The sequence below is a fragment of the Clarias gariepinus genome, chromosome 1 (genome assembly GCF_024256425.1).
Source record: "Clarias gariepinus isolate MV-2021 ecotype Netherlands chromosome 1, CGAR_prim_01v2, whole genome shotgun sequence".
NCBI classification, from domain to species: domain Eukaryota; kingdom Metazoa; phylum Chordata; class Actinopteri; order Siluriformes; family Clariidae; genus Clarias; species Clarias gariepinus.
Genome location: NC_071100.1, coordinates 50542501 through 50569884, shown reverse-complemented (window position 1 = coordinate 50569884; position 27384 = coordinate 50542501). Strand labels below are relative to the sequence as shown.

At 39.8% G+C, this 27384-nt stretch overlaps 2 protein-coding genes and 1 non-coding gene across 5 annotated transcripts; 1 reads left to right on the top strand and 2 right to left on the bottom strand.

The window, feature by feature from the left end:
• Positions 1–74: 74 nt before the first annotated feature.
• Positions 75–26325, top strand: sgip1b (SH3GL interacting endocytic adaptor 1b). The gene is made up of 25 exons (XM_053496743.1): positions 75–519; positions 2180–2231; positions 9852–10194; positions 11363–11426; positions 12462–12486; positions 12617–12673; positions 12925–12982; positions 13945–14117; positions 14258–14269; positions 14642–14653; positions 15699–15723; positions 15899–15974; positions 16111–16187; positions 16684–16764; positions 16836–16910; positions 19913–20569; positions 21162–21283; positions 21409–21562; positions 22171–22282; positions 22386–22541; positions 22710–22842; positions 23171–23373; positions 23536–23600; positions 23910–24074; positions 24305–26325. The coding sequence occupies exons 3-25, from the start codon at positions 10185–10187 to the stop codon at positions 24325–24327; spliced, it is 2535 nt and encodes an 844-aa protein (XP_053352718.1). The 5' UTR covers positions 75–519; positions 2180–2231; positions 9852–10184; the 3' UTR covers positions 24328–26325.
• On the bottom strand, positions 3406–8180 carry LOC128524243 (uncharacterized). Of its 3 annotated transcripts, none has more exons than XM_053496714.1 (8): positions 7953–8180; positions 7646–7831; positions 6031–6101; positions 5788–5958; positions 5631–5701; positions 4539–4595; positions 4319–4387; positions 3406–4231 (listed from the first exon to the last, which is right to left on the bottom strand). In XM_053496714.1, exons 1-8 carry the CDS (start codon positions 8099–8101, stop codon positions 4106–4108), a joined length of 900 nt encoding a protein of 299 aa, XP_053352689.1. In that variant the 5' UTR covers positions 8102–8180; the 3' UTR covers positions 3406–4105. The 3 variants fall into 3 exon arrangements, with proteins under 3 accessions (XP_053352689.1, XP_053352697.1, XP_053352706.1); XM_053496722.1 differs by having other exon boundaries at positions 6034–6101; XM_053496731.1 differs by having other exon boundaries at positions 7646–8180.
• Positions 17765–17837, bottom strand: trnat-ugu (transfer RNA threonine (anticodon UGU)). Its single transcript has one exon. It is a non-coding gene; the product is annotated as a tRNA-Thr (tRNA).
• Positions 26326–27384: the final 1059 nt, after the last annotated feature.

The following is a 27384-nucleotide window of genomic DNA, read 5'->3' as shown; positions in this document are numbered from 1 at the left end:
GGGGTTGTGTCGGGTTTTGTCATGGTTGTGTTGGGATGGTGTAGGGGTTGTGTTGGGATGGTGTAGGGGTTGTGTCCAATCTGTCTACTGGTTCTGTCCGGGTTGTGTCTCAGCCCTCTCTTGTGTATCTGACTCAAATCCTGGTTGAGGTTTTCAGGTCCAATTGCTCAGGAGGTTATGGTTTTGAGTCACAGCACAGTGTGTGTGTGTGTGTGTGTGTGTGTGTGTGCAGAGCTGAGGGAGGACATGAGCGAGTGAACACAGCGATGTAAGAGTAAGTGTGAAAGTGAGAAGCTGCAGCTGAGCTCTGTGATGCAGATCAGGTGGAAACTCTGCCAGAAAAACACTTCTGCTTGTTGATGCTAAACCCCCACTGCGTGCAGCACACCGCTGCTCTGACATCGTTCAAACAGAACCTCACTAAGCCATGTGGTTGTGGAGCCGTCGTGTTGTGTGAGAGTGTTTGTGCAGGTACAGGATTGGGAGAGAGTCCCCGGGTTCAGCGCTGTGTAAAAGTCTGTAAGTTTCCGCACATCTTCACATCACTCTTTGGTTTTATTTTTTATTTTCACTCATTAACATTAAAACAGAGACTAAATTGAGGTTGAGGAGGAAACGACTCTAACTATGCTTCATCACACCACCTCGTCACTCGCTCGCTCTGTATTTTACCGCAACCGAACACCATTTCTGTAGCTGTGACGCTGTGATGTGTAGATTTAATGTTTGGTAGTGTGTCATCACAGTTCTTAAAGAACAGCTTTGTCCCTGTAACTCTAGGGGCCACCACATTCGATCTGGCCCCGGTCTTTACACTCTTCCTGCCACAACCCTTGGGACCAGAACAACATGCAGTGGCTGGGTTGTATGGAGGGTTAAGGGTCTTGGCCAAAGACCTAACAGCAGCCACCTGGTGGTGGCAGGCCTCAAACTCCCGACCCTCCAATCAGCAACCCAGAGGCTCAACTGCCTGAGCCACCGCTGCACCAACAGTCTAGAATGATAACAGCCCTAAAACAGAACCTTGTGGGACACCCTGCAATGTAAAAGAAAAAATATGATGAAAAGCTGCACGGAAACAGAACACACATCATGAGATGAGCGGGTCATTTACAGTACGACTTTAGCCAGCACTGACAGAGGTACCCCCACGGCTTTACACTTCTTACTCCTGCTTAGGACAGAGGCCATCTGAAGGACATTTTTTGAGATCAGGCAGTAAAATACAGAGGTCACGATGTGCTAACAATCACATGAACAAAAGTTAAATGAATATTAATTCCAAATGTCATTCATGGAGTCTGTAAGTAGGGAGGCACTCAGGAGCTCGGGCCGCAGGACTGTATCAGGGCATCGAGCTCATTACTGTCAGTCCTGGGCGTGAGAATCAATTGGACAGGGGACATCAAACTTGTAAAATAAATTCCTCTGACTTGCTCTAACGTGCATTTCCTGTAAATTTTATTTTACATTTTATTTATCAGAGCTTACTTTACATTTAGGCACTCAGCAGACGCTGTTATAGATCCTTACACCAGTTACACTAGAAGTATCATCAGTCTATACTGTTGGGGAAAGTTATGTTTTTTCTCTTTTTTCGGTATGGGGAGGTCAACCCAAATACCTAAGAAACAGATAAAGCTCGCAAATGACTCAGCTGTACGGAAATCTAGAGGAAGTTGATTCCACCACCTCAGTGCCGAGACAGAAAACTGTCCAGCTGCGTGTCTTCCTCTGGACGCCGAGCGATGATGAGAACATGAGGACTAGTGTACGGAGCACTGAGCAGTTAGAGCTTCACTCTCCGTGTGTTTAATCTGTTCATCTCTCTGCACTACTGTAAACAATCACCACACACATATGCACAAATGCACGCACATACACACACACACGCACACACACACACACATGCACAACAGCATGAGACTATTTTCCAGGACAGCCTACACACACACAGAGAGTGAAAATAACAGAAAGAAGAAAATGCAAGAAACATTGAAACAGCAAAGAAAAGCAGCCCAAATCTTATCATTTTATAGAGTTAAACTAGAAACACTAAACATTCAAATTTACATTTCAATAATAAAAAAAAAGATTCTAAGAAACATTTTTTGAGCTTTTGCTTTTAAAAAATAAATAAATCATATTTTCATTATTTTCCTGTTCCTGCTGTCTGCAGGAACTCCAGAGAACCAGAGAACCAGAGAACCCTGGACTGGAGCTGCTCTCAGGTGAGGAGTGCAGGGGCGGTGTGTGAAAGCAAACAGCGCAACCGTGTGGTTACAAACATGACTTGCATGAACACGCGCGCAGGTTTAAGTAAAGTGAGGAAAGAAAATGAAGAACTAAAAGAACAGCCGAGTAGAAGAGTAAAAGAAAAGGATGAGTGAAAGAAAAAAGGTATGTTATGAGTTGTGTAGAGAAATGGTGAAAAAGGAAAAAGAAAAGGAAAAAGTAAATAAAAAAGGAACAGAAAAGAAACATATAAACTGTACAGATGTATTTATAGTTTATGTTGAAGCATCACAAAAAATGCTGAACCTTCTTTAAAAAGCTTAAATAAGATATAAAATATAAAATAAATATATTATATTATATTATATATATATTATTATTTAGTTGAAACATTTTGTGCAAAATGAAACATTCTGCAAATAAATGCATAAAAACTTTTTTTTTAACCTGATCACTTTTAAAAATTGACTCACATTTTTCAAGCTCACTGTAATATATAAGGAATTAGTCACATGACTCGGGCTCATTATAATATTTAAAACCCTGATCACATGACTCGATCTCATTGTTTCATTTTATTCTATTTTATTAACAAAATTGTAGATTATATATTTCATATTTCATGTTTTATTCTTTTCTATTAGCATTTTGCCTCCTTACTTCCTTCACAAACAGTCGTGTCAGCACTTCACTGCATATCATACTGTGTACGCTTGTGTATGTGATAAATAAAAATTTGCAATTGAATTTATAACATTTCGAGAAACTGGAGCTGACAAGAACGAGAGGCGAGCACACCCTCACAGAGTCTGAAATAAAGGATGAGAGGTGAAGCTGCACACCACAGTTTCTCAGTGGAAGTGGAGTTGATGTGGGACAGCAGGTTGAAAAATGGAAATGAGCTGATTTTTTTTTTGGACTTCACATAGATTTGCATAAGTGAATCTTCAGCAGGACGTCCAGTCTGGTGCAGCGCTGCAGGTCCGCATCATATTCACTCCGTACATTCACAATCCTAAAAAGCATTTGGTGTCTAACTCCGTGCAAATGCGAACACTTTACACAGTCTACTAATTCTATGAATGCATCTTTACAGGATTGAAAAATGTTTTAAAAAAGCAAAAAAAAAAAAAAAAATGGAAAAGCGTAATAAACAATATATAGTCGTAGTAACTTAACATTCTCGTCTGCTTTAATCAGTCATCGAACTTACAATTCAGTTCAACAGTCACATTCTCATGGCTGTCAGAATTCACTGGCATTTCCTTTTGAAGTTTTAATCTTATTGCATATTGTTTTAAATTAATTCTTGCTGCTAGTCATCTACAGATAAACGGAAGATAAAATGAAACACGTCATGACCAGCGTGGTTTACAGCAGGGTATCACACACATGTCCAGGACTCACACACATGTCCAGGACTCACACACATGTCCAGGACTCACACACATGTCCAGGACTCACACACATGTCCAGACTCATCTCCACTGCACATCAGAACAGAGTCGACCATTTTAAATTTAAATGTTTGTTGCAATCCGACAGCCACGTCTGTCCTCTGGCTTTAAATAACAGAATAAAAAGACTTTTATTTTGCCGGTTGCTCAGGCTGCTGTGCAAAGCGCTTTATATTGGCTCTTCACTAGAGGGGCGGGACCTTCGTTGAGTATCTCACTCTCCTCCCTTTATATTTAAACAGCCCGTCTCTGGAAAAAAAAACAGACGATGAACGATGGAGTTTGAAACTTCTAGGAGCTCACGGTGAGAGTCGCTGACAGCTGGGTCTTTTAGCAGATGTTACTGTTTTGTTATGTTTTTTCTCTGAAAGTTTATTTCATCCGGTCCGACTAGCAATTAGTTCAGTGATGCTCTAACTCACGTCCAGCTGTTTATCAAGCAGCTGGATCTCCTTCTCTAGCTTCTTCATCTTCAGCTGGCGGTACGCGATTTCCTGCCTGAGGTAGCGTTTATACAGCGCCGTCACATCCTCGTCTCTCTGCAAATGAAACTTCCACAATTCGTTACACAGCACTCATAGAACGCTGCTAGGGTATTTTAAATAAACCGTTAAACAGGGACTCACATCTTCGTCAGCAGGTCTTGATGGTCCAGAAGGTCCAGGATCTTCTTGACTAGTGTACGCTTCAGAGCCCTGCACATGGAATAAGTGAAAGTCACAGTGGAGTTCATGGCGAGCACGGTTTAACTGAGTACTAGTTAGAAGTGTGTATAAGAACATGATGTGGTATGCTAGTAGTGTATGCGACAGGTTAGAAATGTTCACGTTATAGATCACAAGTTACCTCTTCTGGGTGAGAGCACACCACAATGTTCTTCTCGTCATGTTCTGAATCTGAGTGCTGCCAAGGAATTGCAAATTACAGTCAGCCATTTGAAAAATGTATCTTTTCAAATTTACAAGCATTACTTCATCAACCGCTTGCCAGCCGGACTGAGCGCGATCCCACCAACCGTCTGAGAAGAAAGAACCTCTGAACCAATAAGACTTTTCATAAAGTAAACTGGGAAAATGGACTTAATAAAGGTGATCAAGAACCTGATGGTCCTGTGTGAAACATCCAGCAACAGGTACAAGAATCCACCAATCTAACCTTAATGGTGAATCAACCAGACTGAAGACCTTTAGAAACAAATCTCTATAGTGTGATAAAACTACGATTAACTCTTTGGCCCTTAAAAAACCAAGTGATATATTCATACGAAACCAGAAGCTTGGTGGTGGTAGCATGATACGTTGAAGATGTTTCAGCAAAAGGGACATATGGGGACATAAGGAGAGTTTAAGAGAGTCTTCAGAAAGGCAAAATTACTGTATGTGTTGAGCTTGTTGCATTAAACACAAGATGATAAGCTGCTGGAAATCACTGCCATGGTGCCAACATAAGAATTAAACCCTAAGAATTAAGAATTGGATGTTCCTCAAGTTCATGTGCATGTGAAGGCAGGCGAGCCAATACTTTTGGAAATATAGTGTATTTTTAATACATTTACAGACTTTGCTACACCTGAAATAGAATCTTAGATTGACTTGATTTTACTTGATACTGAATTGTTACCTTTGATAAATAATGCAGAATAATACAGAACAAATAACATTAAACACTAGTTTAGTCTGCAATTTATCTTATAGGAAACGGTGCAATTTTTCAGGCCCTCTGCTGGATGTGAAAGGAACTGCAATGAAGACAGACCAGTCTTCGTCTGCAGGTCCTCTTAAACTTCAACCTGCCTTGTGAGTGCCTTGTATGTCTCTAATCTAACCTGAGGTGGAGCTAATAGAATTATAATATATACGTATATTATTATAGCAATTATATATTATTAAAATGCTACAAACAGCAACTTTAATAGCAGAATATAAACACTGGCGTTACCTCAGTGTGCTCTTCTGCAGAATCGGGAATGGCTGGAACTCTTTGTATAAGAGTTGCGGAGCTTTCTGGCTCTGCAAAACATTTCATCATTTAAAATGTACAATTTTTGTGTAGTCTGGATTAAACGCTAAGAGAAACAATAACACGGCACTAATACCCATTGCTATGTGCCTCCCGACGCTAATGCCAGTCTGCTCAGAGGAAAGGCCCAAAATGGTCCCATCGATCACCGGACGCCCTCTGATCTGCCAAAGAGCCATCTTTTCGGCGGGTGAAAAGTCGGTCGTTGTTAATCCTTCACCAAACTTCTGCTTGCGTTTCCTGTTAGCTAAAATCACAACCCACTTTCACAAAACCCGTCGCATGCAGCCGAGTGCAAAAGAACATTGGATACACTTACCACATTGCACAATGTTCTTGTATTTAATTTTGACCTGCTGCCAGGTGCGCTTTACGTTGTTGGGGTTGGCGCTGAAAAAAAAAAAAAGGAATTTAGGGGAAACTGTCATAAGTACGTATTACCGTTATTTCAAACTCAAACTACATAACTAATAGAAGGTACTTATTCAAATAGGCCCCGCCCACAAACTCTTCTTAGCTAACCATTAAGCAGATGTGGCAGATTTGATGTTAATTAAAATTTAGCATTTTTAAATTGAAAGAATAAAAAACTTCACAAGTTGACAAAAAATTGAATCTATGGAAAATGTGTTAGTGGTCAATACCAGATACTGGTTAACGTAAGAACTTACCATAGCTTAAACCTTTGTTGAAAACATAATTAGTCAGAAGTTGATCCTACTACAATCTGCAATGTAGTTTTAGTCATAAAGATATATTCTTAGTGACATTCCATCTAATCTGCGAGAAATGTTAATGTTAATGACCTTTTGGTCTCGTTTTGAAGGTCAAGTAAGGTTCTTTCTGTATGAAATTACTAAAAGCTGTTAGTTGTCAAAAACATTAGCTAGCATATAACGCATATAGAGAAACCTCTGCATACCAATGTCCTCCCTTACAAATTTCCACTTTGAGAAGGTAAATTTTGCAAGAGTTTTGGCATACAAACAAACAAACCAGACAGATCATGGGCTAAGTAACAAAATTTCATGTGTGTTTTTTTGAAAATGCGTTTCACAATACGAAATTTCACTTTAAGAACTCGCCTCCAGAATGGAGCTGTGCAGCTGCTTGCAGGATTTATTTATATTTCAAGTTTGAAAGTTAACTTAATCTCAGTGGACATGTTTCACTGTTGCCTAGCAACACTGATTTAAGGACTAGAGTGAATTTTTTTTTAATGTATCACTTAAAGGTTGAGCGTGCTCTTGATGTACGTCACTTTACTTCTACTTTATTAGAAAAAAAGTAATTTGAAACTTTACAGATCGTCATATTAATTCACTAAAAATCATGACATTAAGCTGACTTCATTTTATACTATATACATATTTTTTAAGTTCTGTATCAAACCTGATATACAGTACAGTTACCTGAGTAACTCTAAATCAAGCTAAACCAAAATTGTTAAGTTATTGGCAACTTTTCGGCATAGGTTTAAGGCATCGCCATGGCTGAACCCCTTGAGATATCGTAAATCCCTTTGCAATCATGCATCCTCAGTGTCTTGAGATGACATCGGCCCGGTTTGGTGGCGATCGTATAAATCCCCTAGGAGGAGTATATCAAATTCCATTGGGTGCGTTTCGCAAACAACCTGCTGAGTAGAGCCCATGACATGCTGAGAGCGATGTTAAAGTACTGATACTTAACTCTTTTTTTTTGCATGTTAAATACTTTACTTTTACTTTAATAATTTTAAAAAAGTAATTGAGAACTTTATTTAGCTGAATTAATTTTATACTATAGCATTTTTTAAAAAGTTTTGTGTCAAACCTGAGCTTTAATGTAACTCTAAATCTAAATAATAATAATGATGATGATGATGATGATCTAATGAAGTGTGTGTGTGTGTGTGTGTGTGTGTGTAAGTGTGTGTGCCGCCGGTGCCGTACGCGTTCAGTCTGTCGGCGATGTCCTGCCAGGCTTCCACCCGGGATTTGGCGGCCGCGGCGGTGTTACACTTGGCCGTGATGATGTCTTTGTGCTCCTCAAACGCCTTCAGGATGATCTCCTGCTCGAACGGGCTGAAGAAGGCGGCTCTCTCTCTGGCCATCGCTCGGCGCCTCGCGGTCTCTGGCCTGGGTTTAAAGATTCCGGATTAGTTGATGCAGAATTTCTTTATCTTGCTAACGCTATCCGGCTAACGCGATCCACCCGAATAAAGACGCGCATCATGCCGCGCATGCGCTGTGGACTCACCGTCCGCCATGGCCATGTGAGGAGCTCGAAAGCCTGCACCCTCCCGCACTAAACAGGACACACACACACACACACACGCTGCGCGCGCTGCGCACTATACAAACACGTAGTACGGAAGTATCCCGTTCCTGCGTAACCATGACAACCATTAAGCGCCCCAACGCCGCTCGTTTTTCATTCTCTATCGGATTAACGTATGATATTAACTAATGAACTGAAATGACAAAAACAAACCTCTATAGTTATAAACCACTGAGTGGAACTGATTCATGATCTCCTGCTTGTGGAACACAAATCTAGTGCACATGCTCAGGGAGTGCAAGTCATTTGAGATCAGGCCCACGTGCCCACGGGTCTGACGTCATCAAGCCTGATTTAGATAACCTGATTACTGAGGTTAATAATCTTAATCTTGTTATAATTAATGTATTTAATTTATTATTAATCTCGCAAGGATAACTACATGTCGAGGAAATAATACAATACACAGATTCATATCACAAATTTATTAAAATTTTCTAAAAATAAATAAAAATGTCTATAAATCTATAAATATATATATATATTTTTTTTTTAAAAAACTTTATTTAGGTTATTAAAAAGAATTAGACACACCTTAGTTTTTTTAAATCTTAGTTGGTCATTTAAGTGTGTGGTAGGAGAAGATGTGGAAAGAGAGAGAGAGAGAGAGAGAGAGAGAGAGAAAGGAAACTTTTTTCTTATGGAAACTGATAAAAAAAAAGAAGGGAACATGTAGTCCCGGTTTGACCTGAACACCCCTCATATATCAAAACTGGGACTAAATGTTCTATTATTCAAACTTTTAAGCAACTATGTACATACAGTATGTGTGTGTGTGTGTGTGCGTTTGTGTGCTATGAGATTCAGACAGTTTGCAGCATTGACTTTTAATGAGTTGTAAAGTAAAAGCGTTATTTACTTTGTTAAATATTACTGTGTTAAATGATAAAAGATTAATAACAAAAACCTAAATAAATAAATAAATAAATAAACAGAACACTGTAGCTACTGTACTGAAAATAAGAAAAAACACGAACACTTAAAATATATATAATACATAAGAAAATACAGAATGAATTCATTGTAAAAATACATTAGAAACAGGAAATGTATTTATTAGTTTATGTATGTGCATTTTTTAATTCTTAAAACAAAGAAGTTTAAAGTAGGCCTATAGATTTTCTGTATGTTTAATAATACATGAAAAAACACACACACAAACAAAACAAACAAACAACCAAATACTAGTTTATTGTTTGAGATTAATTTTGTATTGTAACGGTTAATTTTAATGACAATAATAATAATTAGATGTGTAATGTTGACAGTTCATATGGTCCCTAAACTACAGAGGTTCCTAGATGGATGGAATTAGATGTCAGATTGTATTTAAAAAAAAATATATATATATATATATGTATATAAAAAAAACAATCTACACACATAAATAAATACATAAATAAATAAACAAAAAATCCACTTGTTAATTACGCTACTGTATTTACAATAAAAAAACATGCTTAAAATTATATATAATACACATAATAAATATAATCACCTGTATGATATAATATAGTCCATAATAGCTATATAAGAAATATCAATAGTAATAAAATATAAACAGCTGCTGTATCATACCTTTATAGGTATATATTTGTTAGTGAGGACAGTGTAAAAGCTATTATTATTATTATTATTATTATAATGATTATTATTATTATTATAATTATTATTATTATGATAATTATTATTATTATTCTTATTATGAGACACAAGGCGGCGCTAAGGAGGCGGCCGGGTGAACATGAGCCAGCTCGCTCCTTCCTGCACATGCGCACTACATAGTGTCTAAATGAGGTGGTTTTGATCCCTATGTAGTGCACTTGGTGTTGAAGGCGGATCAGTTTGGGACGCGCCCGAGTGTGAGAGCGCGTCGTCCTGTCCCGGCGTCTCTTTCCTCAGCATCATCATCATCATCCTCCTCATCCTCATCCTCAGGGTGTCGGGGTGATGCTGAGCGGCTCCTCGGTGATGCTGATGGTGTGTGTGGATGCTGCCTGAGCGGCTGGAGGACAGGAGACCGGAGAGGAGACAGGAGGACAGGAGAGGACAGGAGGACAGGAGGAGGAGGAGACAGGAGGAGATCCTGCTCGGTGTCGGGTTTGTGCGCTTGCGTGCGTCGCTCCGGTGGAATGAGAAGCTGCTGCGACCATGATGGAAGGTGAGCCGATGCTGCTGTAACCTTCATGTCATCCCGCGCGCGCCTTTAACGCAACCTTTGTTCCTTTTGATCTCCATCGCCTCGAGCTCACAGCGCTCCTGCTCCAAGCGGCTGCACGTCATCCCTCTAACGCACGCATTTCCTCCTTATCAAGGGTGTGTGTGTGTGTGTGTGCGTGTGTGTGTTTGTGAATGAGCTGGGTCAGGTGTCTTAACAGAGGAAAATGTTCAGGAAAGGCTGTGTGAAGGTCCAGACCATGGGAATGTTCTCACTCCTATTGTTGGTGCAGAATGAACGAACCAAGTGTCTGATGCTCTTTAGTTTTCTTATCATGCAGCCAACAAGTAATGGAAGTCTGTCTCGCCTGATATCTCGGGCTGGATCCTGGATTCTGATTGGCCAGACGGTGTGATAAACATTAATACGAATCACATGGTTATATTAATCGTTTCTATGGTAACCGCTGGCAGCAGTGGCTCAGTGGTGAGCAGTGTTGCCTCGTACCTCCAGGAGCGGGGATTTAAATCTTATCCCCAATCTGTGTGTGTGTGTGTGTGTGTGTGTGGAGGTGCACATGGAAGAAGTCTCCAGTTTCAGCACTTTGTAACCATCAACAGATTTCCTACATTTTCAGGACAAAGGAGAGTTCACGTGACAGGCTGTGATTATCGACTTAATAAAAGCCTAGAGTTGCTGTAACGTAGGTGAATTGAAGAATCCGCTTGTTTTGGGGGACATTCCACACATTAAAGGCAACAGGAAATGGATTAAAAAGTGCCACCTGTTTAAATTAATCCTTAACACTCGAGATCGCTGGTCTGTGCCGGAAACACAGTACAGTTCAATCACAGATTAAAAAAATAAATTAATAAAAGCTTTGCTTATTCAGGAGTCCCGCAGGCGTGTGTTGATGGGTAAAGATTCAGATTGTAATTGTTGTTAAATTGCTGATTTATACGCAGAGTAAACGACTCAGGAACGTGCTGTTGTAAAAAACTAACAAACTTTGAGATGTTTGTGGACATGTCCAGAACTTCATTTTAAGGCTGAGATACAAATTGTGAGGGTTTTTTTTATTTTTCGACTTCAACCCCATTATGCTCTCTTCACCCCCTCCCCCCTCCCCCCCCTCTCTCTGACTCTCTCTCTCCATCTTCCTCATCCTCAGGACTGAAGAAGCGAACCCGAAAGGCGTTCGGGTTACGCAGGAAAGAGAAGGACACTGACTCCACGTGAGTAATATCGTGTTTCATTTAAACTGTAACTGTAAACTTCCTCTTAACCCCAATTTTAGTCAATTAACCAGGGATTGGGGTGGCACATTAGCATAGTAGTAGTAGTCTTGCACCTTCAGGGTCGAGGGTTCAAGTCCCCATTTTTGGTGGGTTTCCTCCAGGTACCCCGGTTTCCCTTTATAGTCTAGTGTTTCCAAACTGTCTGTAGTGTGTGTGTGATTGTTTGTCCTGTTATGGACTGGCACCAAGTCCGGGGTGTCCGCCGCCTCATGCCTCGAGTCCCCTGGGATAGGCTCCAGGCCCCCCGTGACCCTGTATAGAATAAGAGAGTAAAGGGAGCATCTGCAGTAGTTTCCAGTTTATTATTCTGCAAAAACCTCAGTTTCCTTCGGCTCAGGAATACCAGCGCTTCAGCTCGAAACTTTAAGCCACACCCCCTTTAGTACCAAACTCCATGAGGAATAAAGATGAAGCTATGACTCTTTTAATCGTGCACTTTTTCCTCCTAACAGATTCAGGGGTTTTATTATACTGTAACTGGTGGCTTCTGTCAGTTGTTATCTAGTGCACATTAGCCTGGTATTAGTCTGGTGACTAAGTCACTCACGACAACTGGATTAAATACTAACACTCTCCTGTGTGTGTTACATACAGTGCTGTAAAAAAGTATTTAGTATCCTGTTTTTTTTTTGTTTTGTTTTGTTTTGTTTTTGCATATTTGTCTCACTTAAATAATAAGATCATCAAACAAGTTTTAACATTACACAAATAAAACCAGAGTAATTACAAAGTGCAGTTTTAAAATGATGATTTCATTTAATAAGGAAACATATCTGTCCAGACCTGCCTGTTTTTGGCAAGTGAACTTTAACTCGCCAAAACTTTAACTTTATTTAGCGACCTGGGGCATGTGTGACAAATATGCACACAAAAAAAATCAGGAAGGGGGCAGATACTTTTTTTTAAATATATAAAACTGTATTTAAAAATAGCTCTGATTTTTATCTAAAATCCTGTTTTGTTTGATTCCAGGGGTTCACCAGAGAAAGACAAATCAGTAAGTACGGATGTTAGATTTTAAGCGTGACTTAACTTGACATAAAATGGACTTTTACTCTTAAGCGACACTTACTTTTCCGGTGTATTCTGATTCACAGCGAATAAAACACGCTTTGTGTCGTTCCCAGAAAAAGGCCAACGGTGCTCCGAACGGGTTCTACGGCGAGATAGACTGGGATCGATACGTAAGCGATGCTCTTGAGTGTTACTCTGCTGTGAGTAGGGCTGTGACAAGGTATCCGTCTGACTATATTTCATCAAAAGGAAACGCGATATTATGGTATAATTTTACTGTTAGATCATATTGTTATCTCTTGGCGCGGCGGATTAATGTAGATGTTGCAATGAAAACATGACAACAAGGTTTGAGGCCATTGTTTATTCTCAGGTATGACATTCCCCTGACTCACCCGTCGCTTCTTTTTGTCAATCCCAGAATTCCCCCGATGTGGATGATGAAGGCTACAGCATCAGACCTGGAGAGCAAGGAGGAAATATCCTTCTTCATGTAAAAACTAAATAATTGAAAGGATTGATTGTGTGTCGCAAACTACCTGCTCTACGCTGAGGGTTTTGTTCTCAGAGCCCTATATTCCCAGAGTTCCATGTTCCCAGAGTCAGGTACTCCCGGGATCCTATGTGTTCAATGCCCTTTATTTCCTGTATCCATCATCCCAGAGGTTTTACAGGTTCCATGGTCCTAAATTCTTAAACGTATTTTAAGCTTATTGATATCATCTTCACAGACTTGGATGTTCCAAGGTTCCTGTATTCCCATTGTCGTATGGTTCCATGATCTTGCATTTCTAAAGTAATTATCACCTGGCCATATATCCTCATGGACCTCTTCATGCAGGCTTCTGTATTTCCATGTTATTTGTTCATAAAACATTAAAAACCTTGATATCATGTATTTCCAATATCCTGTATTTTTGGTCTTACTGTGCAAGAGTCCCAGGGTTTTTATTCCCACATGTTTTCTAGGTTGTATTATTCGTCTTTCATATTTTCAAAGTCTTTAGTCCCAGAGTTCATCAAAATGCCAAATTCTAGGATCGTGTGTTCTAGGTTCCTTTCTACGATCCTATGTTCCTATGTTTCTACGATCCTAGGTCCTAAAAACTTGAAAAAAAGGCTCTAGGAATCTCTGAAATCATGAAATCTTTAGTATCTACAATAAGCCGTTACTCCTGGTTCTCCCTGTAGGTGAGGAGATTGCCAGGCCGAGACGTTCCACCCCAACACCCACTCTTACCCCGGGACCGGCCTCTGACACACCAAAAGTTAGCCGCTAGCAATCATGTAGACAAACATCAAGCGACCTTCAAGTATATTAGACCATGACCCTTAGTGACCCCATGGACCCAGCCCTAATTTTAGGAAGCTTTCACGTTTTCTGTAAATGTTTCAGATCATCCAACGCTTTAAAACCTGTACTCTTTAACCCGAGCTGCACCCCCAGGCAAAGCCAAAACGTTTTTCTCATCCAGCGAGTCCGAGGGTGAGGAGGAGCCAGGGAAGAAGTTTAAGATCAAGATCAAGCCCCTGGCGCCAGATAACGGCACCATGTCCACAGTGGATGCGCTCAAGGCCTCCGTGGGCACGCTGGCCATCTCCACCTCGCCTTTGGTAAGAGCCAACAAGAGCAAGTCCAGAACGTCTTTATCACAAAATATACAGCTACAGCTTTAAACAAGCCTGGCATGTCAAAATTAGCGTCTTAAAAAAAATATTTTTTTTTTCTGTCTTCCTTTGTCACATCACAACAGGTGAAGAGTCCGGTAAGTCTGAAGCATGACTTGATTATTAGCATGGTTAAAGATTAGCATGTTTAAGTGTTAACACTGATTAAAAAGATTCAACTCAGTTTATTTAGAAACAGTCCCCTTATATAGAGAGAGAGATTTGAAGTGTTACATTTGTTCGTAATTGAGATTAGCATGAGTAATGGTGATTTTTCTTATATGTTTAAATAGGATTTAATGACCAAATCATTAAAAGTAGCAAATGTATTAGAGAAGTGTTTTTCTTTTTTTAGATTGCTAAAATGCAGTGGTGTGTAAAATAAAGTGAGCTGTTAAATTGCTAAATGCTACGATATGTTATATAACTGATTATTATCACTCTTTCTTTTTATTTTTTTGCGATCACAGAGGCGCAGCCCAGTAAGTTTGCTATTTCTCATTTTTGAGTCATTGTAAAAAAAAATGATAAAAAAAAACGGGACGAGGTTCACTTTCAGGACTCAGGGCTGCAAATCAAAATACGATAAATGTAGCGGTCACGCTGTGCTGTTACTGACCGAACCTGCCCCCTAGTGACAGGCTAGGGCAAAACACGTATCTACAAACTTGCATTAAGTAACTTACAGCTAAACATGGCATATGGAGTTCCCCCTTAGACAAATATGTCATTTATGTGCTAATATTTAATAATGACTACTAATAATGAATTCCATGTAAACCCCCCAAAACACAATTCAAGGTTAGGGTGGTAATAAACAACCTGCCTGTATATTACATAACCTGTGTGGACAAGTGCGTAAGCTGGACAAGTCTAGTGTGGACAGACGGCAGGCTGACTGAGTGACTGAGAGGTCGCTGTAGCAATCGTAGCAAAATTGTGGAACTTTGTAGCACTGGAGGAAACCGTTTTGATGGATTTTCATCTGTACTTTCCTTAGGGTTAAAATCGTCCAATCACAGGACAGATTATACGCATCATATTATTCTAAGGGTTTTTAAGGTTCTCAAGACCTTATATTCCTGGGGTCGCATATTTCCAGGGATCTATGTTCCTGAAGTCCTTTTGTCACAAGAATGCAGAGTATGTTTTCAGAATCACATATTTCCAGTGTCCCATGTTCTTGGACCCCATTTACCAGGGGCTCCGAGTATGCTCCTTGTACCCTGTGTTCCCAGTAGCCTCCAATGAGTCATTCTTCCCAGGAGCCTACATTGTTTAGCTCCTACATTCCTAAAATCCCATGCTCCTATGGTCCTGTATACTGAGGTCCTAACTTCTAATGACTAAACTGTAAGTTCTCAGGATTTTTTAGAGTTCATGTTGCTGCTTGTAAGATCAGCCAGTGAAATGGAGGGATTTGTTGAAACTTGCACATCAATTAAAAAAAATACCTTTAACTTATTACTACTAGTAGTAATTTGTAGAACCGCTGATCTGACACTTTTCTGTCTTTTTTTCCCACAGTGTCCACTGAAAAGAACTATTTCAAGTAAGTGTGAAATGTACGAAAGCTAGCATACTGTTTTTCCAGGATGCTTGCTTGTTTTTCTAGCAAATTCAAGCAAATTTGAATTTGCTTGTTGTTCAGATTTAAATTAGTAAATGTTCCACCATAAACGTATATGGATTCCACAATAAGCCGTTACTCCTGGTTCTCCCTGTAGGTGAGGAGATCGCCAGGCCGAGACGTTCCACTCCAACACCCACTCTTACCCCGGGACCGGGTCCTGACACACCAAAGTTAGCCGCTAGCAATCATGTAGACAAACATTGCTAATCATGGCAATGATAAGATCTCAGATCTGGTCAGACTTGCTAGTTACTCATTTTGCTATAAGTTCTTGCTAATAAATATTTCTGTTCTGTTGTCCTGCAGTAAAAGGTTATCAGACAACGCTACAGCTTTTTTCGACTCTTCATTTGAAACAAACTTCGAAGCACAGAACTCAGAAGGTAAAATAACCCTACTTAAAATTATCCAAAATGTAAACAGTGTAAAAAAGCTAATGTGTGATGTCCATTCGAAAACAAACCATTATACTCAGAGAAAATGATAATGCCAAACCCATCGTCTGACACTTTTCTGATTGGATTCATTACTACAGATTAAATGCATTACGATGCTTCATTTACTTTGTCAAATTTGACCGCTAAAAGTGACCGCGTTGTGTTAACGACCATTAGTAAAAACGCTATATAAACAAAGTTTTTATTTTATTTAATTTCATTTAAATAAATGTTCTTGAATCATCCATAGATTAGCGAACTGCTACATTGTGCAGTTAGCTTAAGAGCTTAGCATATCAGCTGTGATGTATTATTGCTACAATATGATTTATCGGTTCCCTTTGTAGCATCATGTGCTAACTTCATCCATTAGCACGTGGGCTCTGAGTGCTAACTATATTCCTGGAACATATTTATAAAGGTCTTGTTTGTTCATGTTTAGTGTTTGTAGCGGAGCCGGAGCTGTGGTGTCGATCAGCGCCGCGCAACTTCTCCCCGCTAAACAGACGCTTCCCCACAGGAGGTAAATTAGTGCTGTTTTTTTCTGGGTTACGCAGGCAGCCATGTTGTATAATCACTAATCTGTTCCTACAGCTCCACCTCCTCTTCCTCCGAAGAACATTCCTGCCACTCCACCCAGCTACAGATCCAGCTCTCTGGAATCGTCAGGTGAGAAGGTCTGCGCCGCTGTTTGAGTGGGATTAGTTTTCCGCATGTCACAGCATGAAACCGGAGCATCACACCAACAGAATAAAACATAAGATGAGATAATACAAATAATTGGCTTTTATTGTAATTCAGACCAGCCTTTTGGTGGTGTTTATTATTATTACTTCCCCATTTTAGTTTATACCTCCAATTAGCAGTGACAATCATTGAAGATATTTGTGAAAAAATTATTTGTGGGGATGTGAGATGAGTAATAGAACACATCAGGGTGGTTTTTGCAATTATTTTTTTCCGTCTGTTTGTTTGTGCACCCATCATGTAAAAACTACTAAAGGAAATTTAATGGGGTTTTCACAGTTGTGTTTGGCCGAGCTTGAGGTAGCATATACAGTAAAATGCCCTTATTTCATAAAAAATCAACCTTAAAAAAATCATTAGTTTATCTCATAATTCCACAGATGGTGCAGAACACTTTTAATACACGCTCATTAGTGTGCAATTGAAATCTGTTTAACAAACGCACTTTCACATCTTCATTCCGCACATTTTATGATAACTTGTAAAAAATTTCAACAGATGGCGCTATACATTTTTTTAAAAACACGATTATGAGTGTGCAATTAAATTCCACAGCAAGTATGAAATAAGAAAGGAGATCCTGCACTTAGAGGGTCTCATTTTCAAATCTTACATCGAGCAGCTCAAAGGATATTCACATGCATGTTCTTCAAGGTTCAGTTGTCTTCTGAGATATTTATGTGTTCATGTGCGTCATAGTTATTTTTGCTACTGATATTTTGGATCCGAGTAGTTTGTGCGATTTTTTGTTGTTTTATGTTTAAAATAAGGACAGAAGGCCCCAGCGAGAATTGAACTCGCGACCCCTGGTTTACAAGACCAGTGCTCTAACCACTGAGCTATGAGGCCCTGCTGAAGTCAACCTTGTTAGAGTGCTTGTTATGTGAATCATTTGGTCCACGCCCAAGAAAGTAAATTATATTATGTTCCTCCTGTGTGCGTGAGGGTGTGTGTGTGTGTGTGTGTGTGAGGGTGTGTCGTTTTTCTACAGTGTAGGCAAGGCTTCATAACTCAGTGGTTAGAGCATGGTTACAGGTTATGAGTTCAACATTTAGCCAGACTTTTGAGATTACACACTTAAGAGAAGTAATACAAGTTCATGGGTTCTAAACCTGGACCAGTAGAGGTTCACATGTTTCAAGTTCTTCACTTCTTAGTGCCCTGAAACTGACTGGTGTTCCTTCAGAAATCCCCAGCCTTTCAAAATGAATGATGAATAGAAAGTAAATGTAAGCCACATTACCGCCTACATTCTCTTGATCTGTGCTCCACACACAAGCAGCAAGTGTACGTTTGAGGGCTTAGAATTTTTTATTTCTAGTGATTTAGTTCCCAGTGCTTTAAAACTGGGAATATTGGAACTTGAGTTGGTCCTCAAACAAGGTGAGAAGGAGCCGGTTCCATGGATTGGTAACATAAAATGTGTAAAAAAAATAAAAATAAAAATAAAAAATGGAAGCACTTCTGTACAGGTGTCATAAATGGGAAGTCTAGCTATGGAGATCAAAATCTATTTTTGTACCAGGCTGTAAACATGTTTATTTCTGTTACAAAGTTGCTGATTTTAATGTGCGGCTCTTTGAGAATTGGCCTACATTTGGAACCATTGGTCATTCAAGGAACTGCATGTTTTAGCACTTCCAACTCATTTTCCAGAACTGAAGGTTGAACCTTGATTGGTACAAGTAATAATGAGTAAAGCCTCTAATGTCAATTTTGGCAATGATATACTTCTGTAAGGCAGCATGGAGGCTTAATGCTTAGCACTGTTGCCTTGCACCTCCAGGGTCTGGGTTTAATTCCCACCTCCCAGCCTCTGTGTCTTTGTGCATGGAGTTTACATGAACATGCTTGGATGTAAAGTTGGGAATAAATTCAATGGTCACTATTGTCTTCTGTAGTTCCTAGATGGATGGATAGATAATTCCATAACTGGTCTTATAAACCAGGGTGTGGGAGTCAAGTGCTTTCTTCCTAAATCTAAAAAGTCATCTCATAATCTCAGATTCTAATCTAAAATCAATTTGATTAGTGTTTAGCGCTGTAGATAATTTACTATGAGCCCTCAGTAGTAAATGTTAAGCCCTTTGATAATAATGGTTTTCTTCACAGACTTCACAGTGACATCCATTGTTCTAAAAGATTTCCCTTTAAAGCAGTTTCTTTAGACTATTTACATTTTACATATATTTTTACATCAGGGATCAACACAGGAACTTGAAGGCATTATTGAACACAGAACATTTCCATCAGTTAGTGCCACTTATTTAATTACCACTGGCCCAACGTTTTCAAATTTACAAACTTTACATGAGATCATTCTAATTTCCTCAAAGCTTTAAAACAAAGCCACAGTGAGAATTGAACTCACAACCCCTGGTTTACAAGACCAGTGCTCTAATATCTTCATTCACACCCTCGAGTAACAGAGTGGTGACATGTTTGCAGTCCATGGTGTTTACTAATTAACATAAGAAAAGGCACACATTGAAATAACAAGAAAGTTTCTGCAAGTTTCAGAGGTCATGTTTTAGTAATTATTCAGAGTTTCTGTTTTGGTTTGATTGGGTTAAAGTGCTTAAAATTATTAACTGTATAGTGTAGGAGAGTGTATAATGCCTAAAAGGTAAGTTTAGGTGTTTTTCTTACTGCTTTATCTTGGTTGCCTCTCAGTCACAGACACTGATCACCTAGCATGGGGTTGATACATCAGCTGTAGCAGTTTATTTAGAGATTTGAGGTAGGAGAGCACCGGTCTTTGGATAAACACAACCAGTCCTATTCAATATCCTAATCCGTGTTCACATGTCTATAAAAATCACATCATATCACCCAAAGTCTGGAATGGTGAAGCAACATCAGTGATGTTAAAGCACTTCATTCTGTACAAATTCACCTTCTTTCCTTCTATGTTTTTTGGGCAGGTTACTACAGTGTTGTTCCAAGCGTAAGAGGAGAAGGATCGTCTTCTATCTTTCGGGACGTTCTGCTATCAGACCCAACAGGGGGACCTGCTCTTCCTGACATGGACAGTGTATTTACCCTTTCAGAGACCCCAAAATCCGAATCAGAGCTGTTGCAGTCCAACTGGGTCAATTTCACAGACAGGGCAACCTCCAGGCCTCCACCCCCTAATGAGCCAGCTCCTTCCCCACCTCTCTCATCCTCTTCTGAGGACACACCCCCAACTTCACCTCCTGCTTTATCTCCTCCTCCTCCTCTCCACCCTATCCCCCCACCTGAATCACCACCTCCCCCACCCCCGGATTCACCCTCAGACGCTCTATCCCCTGATAATCAGCCACTACCTTCCAGACTCCACCTCCAAGAGTCCTGCTTTTCCATGGCCACTCCTTCCAGTCTACCCAGCCCTGGCATGCCCCCTTTCCCCGCTGTCCCCCCTCCTCTGGGACCAAGGGATGAAGCCAGACGAACACCAGACTCTTTTGGAATAAGAGAGGAAATGCTTTTACTTTCCACCTCACCCAAAGACCCTGGGATGGGGGGTTTGCGTGGCACACCACCTCCCCTGCCCCCTCTCACCTACAGGAGTGTGGTTGTCTCCCCAGGACCAGGCAGCCGTGAGTGTTTCATATATCTTATAGTTTTTTTGTTTGTTTTTTTACTTGTGTACTGCTTTGATATGTTGGAGTCTTCCCCTCAGTCCAACAGTGTAAACGCATCACTGAAAGGTACATCAGTGGAGGAATTATTTAAGTTAATTTTCTTTTCACTAAAAGGTGCATAAGATGTTTCTTTGAGGCTAACACTCATTTACATTTAGGCATTTGGCAGACGCTCTTATCCAGAGCGACTTAAATTTTTTTAATCTTATTACACATCTGAGCAGTTGAGGGTTAAGGGCCTTGCTCAAGGGCCCAACAGTGGCAACTTGGTGGTTGTGGGGTGGGATCTTCCGAACCGTAGTCCAATGCCTTAACCACTGAGCTACCCCTGGCCCCACACAACTGACAAATCTTTGTATCCTAAAACCCAACACTTTAAAACATTGGTATCTCAAAAAAATTAAGAATCAGAATATTCAGGTACATAGGGAAAGGTGTATAAATATATTTCTTACAAACATAACCAGTGTCAAGATCTTATTATATTTTTAGTGATCATGACCAAGTGTGAAGCTTTCAGGGAGTAAGCATTCTTTTATTTCTTTAGGGCCTTCGTCACCTGCACGTCCTGGCACTCCATTATCAGCAGGTAGCCCAATACCACCTCTTCCACCCCGGCCATCTTCACGGCCCAAACTTCCCCCTGGCAAACCAAACGTGGCAGACTTGGTATGATATAGTTCTCTGTTCTCATACCACAATTATACACATTTGAAATACTTGGATTTTAACAAAACCATCATTGTTTTTTTTTCCCTGTAAATGGTGTTTTCTTGTGTATTGTTGGCTCCCAGGCTTGGACTTTCAACGCTCCTGTCCATTCATGGAGTCCTCCACCCTTTGCTCCCCTGGCCAGAGCAGAAAGCAGCTCCTCAATTTCTTCTATCACTTCCCTTAGTGCTGCCTCCACACCCACACTTGGCAGAGAGTTTAACCTCTCTGTCTCAGGTGAGTTCCTAAAAATCTAGTACTTTGGGCCTCAAGGTTGCCTGAAGATGCTTGTGAGATGAATCTCAAAGGCTCTTCAAGATTAAAAACAAAAACAAAACATGATGTACAACTACCAAACTATCTATGGGAAGTTCTTTCCTTCACCTAGGTGGCAGAACAGAGAAGATTCTTAATGCAGGACATCATGGTACCCTGAGAGATGGTGTGACCAGGGGTCAAATAGGCAGTGCCAAAGGGTGGGAGAGAGCACAGGGCAACTATCAGTGTTTTAACCTATGTGGGCATTGAGCCAGTGGGTGAAGTGGAACAGTGGCATGGTACTGGAGAACTTATAAAGGTTAGAAACAAGTCATGAAGCTGCATTCTGAATCAGTTGTAGGGGTCAAATAGGAAGAGTGTACGGTGGTAGACCTGCCAGGAGCACGGTGCAGTAATCGAGTCTGCACTCGAAGGGACTAAATAAGCACCTGAGTGGCCTATGTGGAGAGAAATGGACAAAATAATCTCTTTATATGATTATTATGTTCAAAATAATCTTAATTTATGTCTAACTTCCCTACTCATTTGAGTTAAGAGTACATTCTAGTTTATCTTCTTTGTTTCAGTCTGTTCGAGAGGACCGAGTCCCCTCACCATGGGCCCCCAGGACACCCTACCGGTGGCAGCAGCCTTCACAGAGACCATCAGCGCCTACTTCAAAGGAGCCGACCCCAGCAAGTATGAACTACGCCGAACAAGTCCAGCCACACCATAAATGCGCCTCGGTCATGCATTTTTGACTTGTTGATCTTCCCCTATCCCTTCCTCTGTGTCTCTGCAGGTGTGTGGTGAAGATAACTGGCGAGATGGTTTTGTCATTCCCGGCAGGGATCACAAGGCATTTCTCGAATCAGCTGAGTCCTCCGGTGTTGACCTTCACCATCAGTCATTACAGCCGACTGGAGCAGGTCCTCCCCAACCCTCAGCTGCTCTGCTGGTAAAATCCATGTGTAGATTGTCAGCAGTTACAGAAATTGACATGGGAGTATAAGTTATATATAAGCGACATGTCCTGTAATTTGGGTCACGTAAAAGGACTTGATTATTTTTATTTGGCTGATTAAATATTTGGTCATAATAACATTATGTCTGCACTTACGTACAGTGACCCGATGCCTGCCGTCTCTGACTGTAAAGAGTTTCGAGTGAACATGCCCAACCTGTTGGCTCATCTCAAGAAGGTGGCGGACCAGCGGCCCCAGGCTACGTACTATAATGTGGACATGCTGAAGTACCAGGTGAGCTGAGGACTTTACGAAGCTTTATTTTATCAGCTATAGACAAATATATTTCCTTAAACAATAAAAAAACACAATAATTACTACATCATTTAACTTCTGCATTTTGATTGATCAGAAAGTATTAATTTTCAAAACGGGAATTTAACCTTTTTTTTCTGTCTGTGAAACTATATGTAAGCATAGACAGATAAAGAAACATTATCATTGTCAGTTTAGTACCAGTAACTTTGCCTTATCACATCACCAGTATGATGTGACCTGAGTCAGTATGTGGTGTTTTGGTAACATCACCTGATATTTGCTCTGTGTTTTTCTTCTTGCCCAGGTGTTGGCTCGGGGGATCCAGTCGACTCCGTTGAACCTTGCGCTGAGCTGGCGCGGCGATGCTAACAGCACTGACCTCAGGATAGATTACAAATACAACGCAGAGGCCATGCCCAACCCCACACCCCTTACCAACATCCACTTTCTGGTGCCAGTGGATGGCGGTGTTGCCAAACTGCAGGCCATGCTGCCTCCAGCCACATGGTGAGAATGTGTGATTTTGTGTTTTGTCCCGGGGTGGTTGTGAGTTCAAATCGCAGAATTGCACAGCTGTACAGTCAGCTGCACGCTTAATGGTTTTGATTTCCATATGATTATGTGAGCATGGTTAAATTTGTTTGGTTGAACTTAAGATTTTTCTTTCAGGAACCCAGAATCCCAGAAGATCCTATGGAAGATCTCAGAACTCTCGCAGAAATCAGAAAATGGAGGTACAAAAGAGTTTTCCTAAATGGTTATCATTTTTGTTCAACTGGTCATTTGGTGTTATTGTGGTGGTGAGACTCTTTATAGATTATTTATTCTTTGATGTATTTAATTTAATGTAGTAGTAATTTGTGTAGGAACAGGAACAGGAAAAAAAGGAAAAAATAAAGGAGCAAGCTGAAAATTCTCATGGTGTCCCAATTGTAAAATTAACTAATGTTTAGGTTTATTAGCCCAACCCTCTCTGGCTGGTCAAGCCGTTATAACGCTACCAATTGAGTTAAGCCGATCGGGTTTGTGTTTGTTCACGTTAGGAGTGGGGGCGTTGTTGTGTCGCTTCCAGCTGACTGATGGTCCGAGTAAACCGTCCCAGCTGGCGGTGCAGTTCACTAGTGAGGGCAGCACGCTGTCTGGCTGCGACTTCCAGCTGCTGGGAAGCGGATACAGACTGTCCCTGGTTAAGAAACGCTTCTCGACAGGTGTGAATTTTATAAATTATGTTTAAACATGATGTCACTGAGCAAACATTAACAAAATAAGCTGATAATATAGAAATGCTAACTTGTAAGAAGGAGCACAAATAAAGCTAATGTTGGAGCTGCTGCTGCTGGAAGTTCATCAACACCTTCTGACCAACCAGAATCCAGAATTCAACAATTCTCTGTGTTTACTCTGTCTGTGTTTCAGTGTTATTTCATCTATTTTACAGGTAAATATCTGGCAGATAACTGACGTTAGGCGACGACGGCGGCTCGTGGAACAGGCGGAGCGATGGCGTTTTCAAACTCACCACTGAAGAGACTTAATATTTTTAACTTTCAAAGGAACCTGGAATTTGAAAAATAATGGGACTCCGGCATAGATTATTGTGTGTGTGTGTGTGTGTGTGTGTGAAGGCAATTTCAGGATAAATGCAATACAGCAAAATTATTTTTGCTGGGTTTATGCACGAAGGCAGTGTTTCCTCTCAGAGCTTGATAGTATGTGCGTGTGTGTGTGTGTGTGTGTGTGTGTTTGTGACTTCATATCCCAGGCATGTGCCGATAATCAGGTATTTAAATTATTGCAATATTCACGATTTTAATATTAAACTCAAGATTATTTTTTGTTCAACAAATGAAAGTTTCCAACAAATTTCATAAACATCAAAGACATTAAAGGACTGTCAATAAGACTGAAAAGGTTTACAATTTAAGTTTTTTTAGGTCTTTTGTAGGGTAAGATTTACCTAGCAAATTTAAAGGGACCTGGATGTTATAATTTGCTAGCTAGACTTTTTTAGCAAATTAAGCTTCACAGTCATTCCTAGGGTGAAATTTTCCATAAAATTGACCAAATGTAGAGAATTACAGGAATTAACTAGCTACTTACCTAACACTAAAAGTTATACAATATTACATGTAATATTATTTTGTAACTAGCCTGTTTTTGTACGCTAGTTAGCATTAGTTGCACTCCCGCCACAGATGATACAATTCAGGTTGAAATTCTAGGTGTGAAAAGTGTTTGTATTGAAACATGACATGCACTGCGATAAACCTGTTAGTTAACGTAATACAGCCTAGCTGGCAATAAAGGTATCTTGCTAGCTAACTAGCATTAGCTAGCCAGCCAGCTACAGTATGTTGGCTTACTCCCTCATGCAAATGTTTATTGAGATCTAAAAATGTAACCTCGGCACATGCCTGGCGATATCGTGTCCTGTTAACCCCAGAGTTTGATTAGCCAATGTAATCGAGGAAACGCTGAGGGGATGTTCGGTTGTGTTTTAAAAGAATTAATTTTTCCCTCCAAATCAATGCAAATAAGATGTGTTTTACTAGATGCTACAATATATAAATCATGATGATACTGGACTTCAAATTTACCTCAGATTTTCTAACCAGTTCTAAACAAATGTTGAATTTAAGAGGAGCCTGGGCAGGAAAACAAAACAAAACAAACAGAAACCAAGCTTCGTAGACATCAGATTAGTTTCGTATGAGTTTTGATATTAGCGTCGGTTGTGAGGTGACGTATTTGTCTGTGAGGTTGAAAAAGCAGACATTTGATGACTATTCCATTATTAGATCTCGATAATACTCTGGAATACAATTTTCATGCAACATAGCGATGCCTGAGCGTTTTCTAATCACGCGTCTTGAATCAGAATGCTAATCATGTTGATAATTAAGCGACACAGAATCTGTGTCCAGATTTAATGCAGCATTCCGTAGTACGAACTATTTAACAATTTGATTTTCCACAATGTGGACTTTTTTTAATTGTTTTTTTCCTTTTATTTTTCTTTTCGTGTAGCAATATTGATGATCATGTATAAATGTAAGATAAGAATTGTTATATGTATGTCTAAATGGATATACAGCTTCTCTGTATTATCATAAGCCAATGTTTAGTCATTGGAGAAAAAAATCATGACATCAAGCACTTTATTTCAACGTTCATTTTTATTTTATGCATTTCTCAACAAAACACACATTATTTATTAAGTGTGAAAATGTCCATTTTATACAGTATATCTGAAAGTCAAAACTGCTGTTTTAGCATGTTCCATATTTGACATGTTCTAGGCATCTATTTTAATTTTATTTTCAATTTGCGATTGTGAATCTCAGCTTTTAACCTTCCTTAGTTTCAGAACTAGCCACATTGCCAGCTACAGGATGTTCCTGAAAAGAAAACTATTTAAATGTAGTCATTATGACGAGATTAAATACACATTTGACAACATGAAGGCCACACCATGACTGATGCTTGCTTTGCTTTAGCATGTTAGCTAATTACCATTTTAGTTCAACAAATCCATAAACTAAGGACATATTGATTGCTTGTTTGGTTGCTGATTTAGACTGAATTCACTCAATTTAATTCTGAGAATTCTGCAAAGGTACTGAAGGATTCACATGAACGACTACAAACCACGGCTAACTAGCTAAACTTACCTGTATTGATAAACACAAAATAATTAGGTAACGTCTAAAGATTTCTCTCATAAAAAGTTATGTTTAACATAAATTAAGAAAAAAATATATTTGTTTTCATTATTTATTTAATTATTTAGTTATCTTTTAGGAATCTTTTCTTGAATTATAAAAGTAGCCACGCAGGTAGTAGCAAGCTTGTTACTGGTCACTTCCTAGCTAACACATAGCGATATTAAAACACAGAATAATAGTCTTAAATCGGAAGGTTTTATAAAAAAAAAAATTGAGTTAAAAAATACAGCGCCCACAATAAGACGAAGCTAACAGCATGGACATGTTATTTATAGCTCATAAATATATTGGAAAACTCACAAACAGAGTGTTTGAGGTGGAAAAACCTTTCAGAAAGGGTTCCAGGGCTCAGATGGTTAACGCTGAAGGTTACTAGGTTACTGATCGAAAGGTCTGGGGTTCGAGCCCCAACACCACTAAATTGCCACTGTTGAGTCCTTAAGGCAGGCCGTTAAGCCTATGTGCACCAGGGGGTGCTGTATCCCGGCTTCCTAACTAGGATGTCTGAAAAATCATCATTGGATTGTGTTGTAAGGTACCGGTGACAATTAATTGTTTATATATATATATAATTGTTGTTAGCGTCCTAAAATAATTTTTTTTAAAACCTATACGCACTAAACAGCTACAACATGTGTTTAACTTTGTACCTGAACATTACCTGAGCTAGCATTGTGGCTAGATTTCTACTTGAGGAATTTTAAGTGGACTTTTGTTACCTGTTGCAGAAATAATTGTCATCTTTTTTGTCCTGAAAAAACACGCAGGTCAGAAAAACGTCGGCGACTGTTGA

Coding starts and splice junctions, on each gene's coding strand:
- sgip1b (XM_053496743.1), top strand. Junction 22,843..23,170: donor TGGACATGCTGAAGTACCAG/GTGAGCTGAGGA, acceptor CTTCTTGCCCAG/GTGTTGGCTCGGGGGATCCA. Junction 23,601..23,909: donor GCAGAAATCAGAAAATGGAG/GTACAAAAGAGT, acceptor TGTTCACGTTAG/GAGTGGGGGCGTTGTTGTGT.
- LOC128524243 (XM_053496714.1), bottom strand. CDS start 8,101: ATGGTTGTCATGGTTACGCAGGAACGGGATACTTCCGTACTACGTGTT. Junction 7,832..7,952: donor TCACATGGCCATGGCGGACG/GTGAGTCCACAG, acceptor CTTTAAACCCAG/GCCAGAGACCGCGAGGCGCC. Junction 6,102..7,645: donor ATCGCCGACAGACTGAACGC/GTACGGCACCGG, acceptor TTTTTTTTTCAG/CGCCAACCCCAACAACGTAA.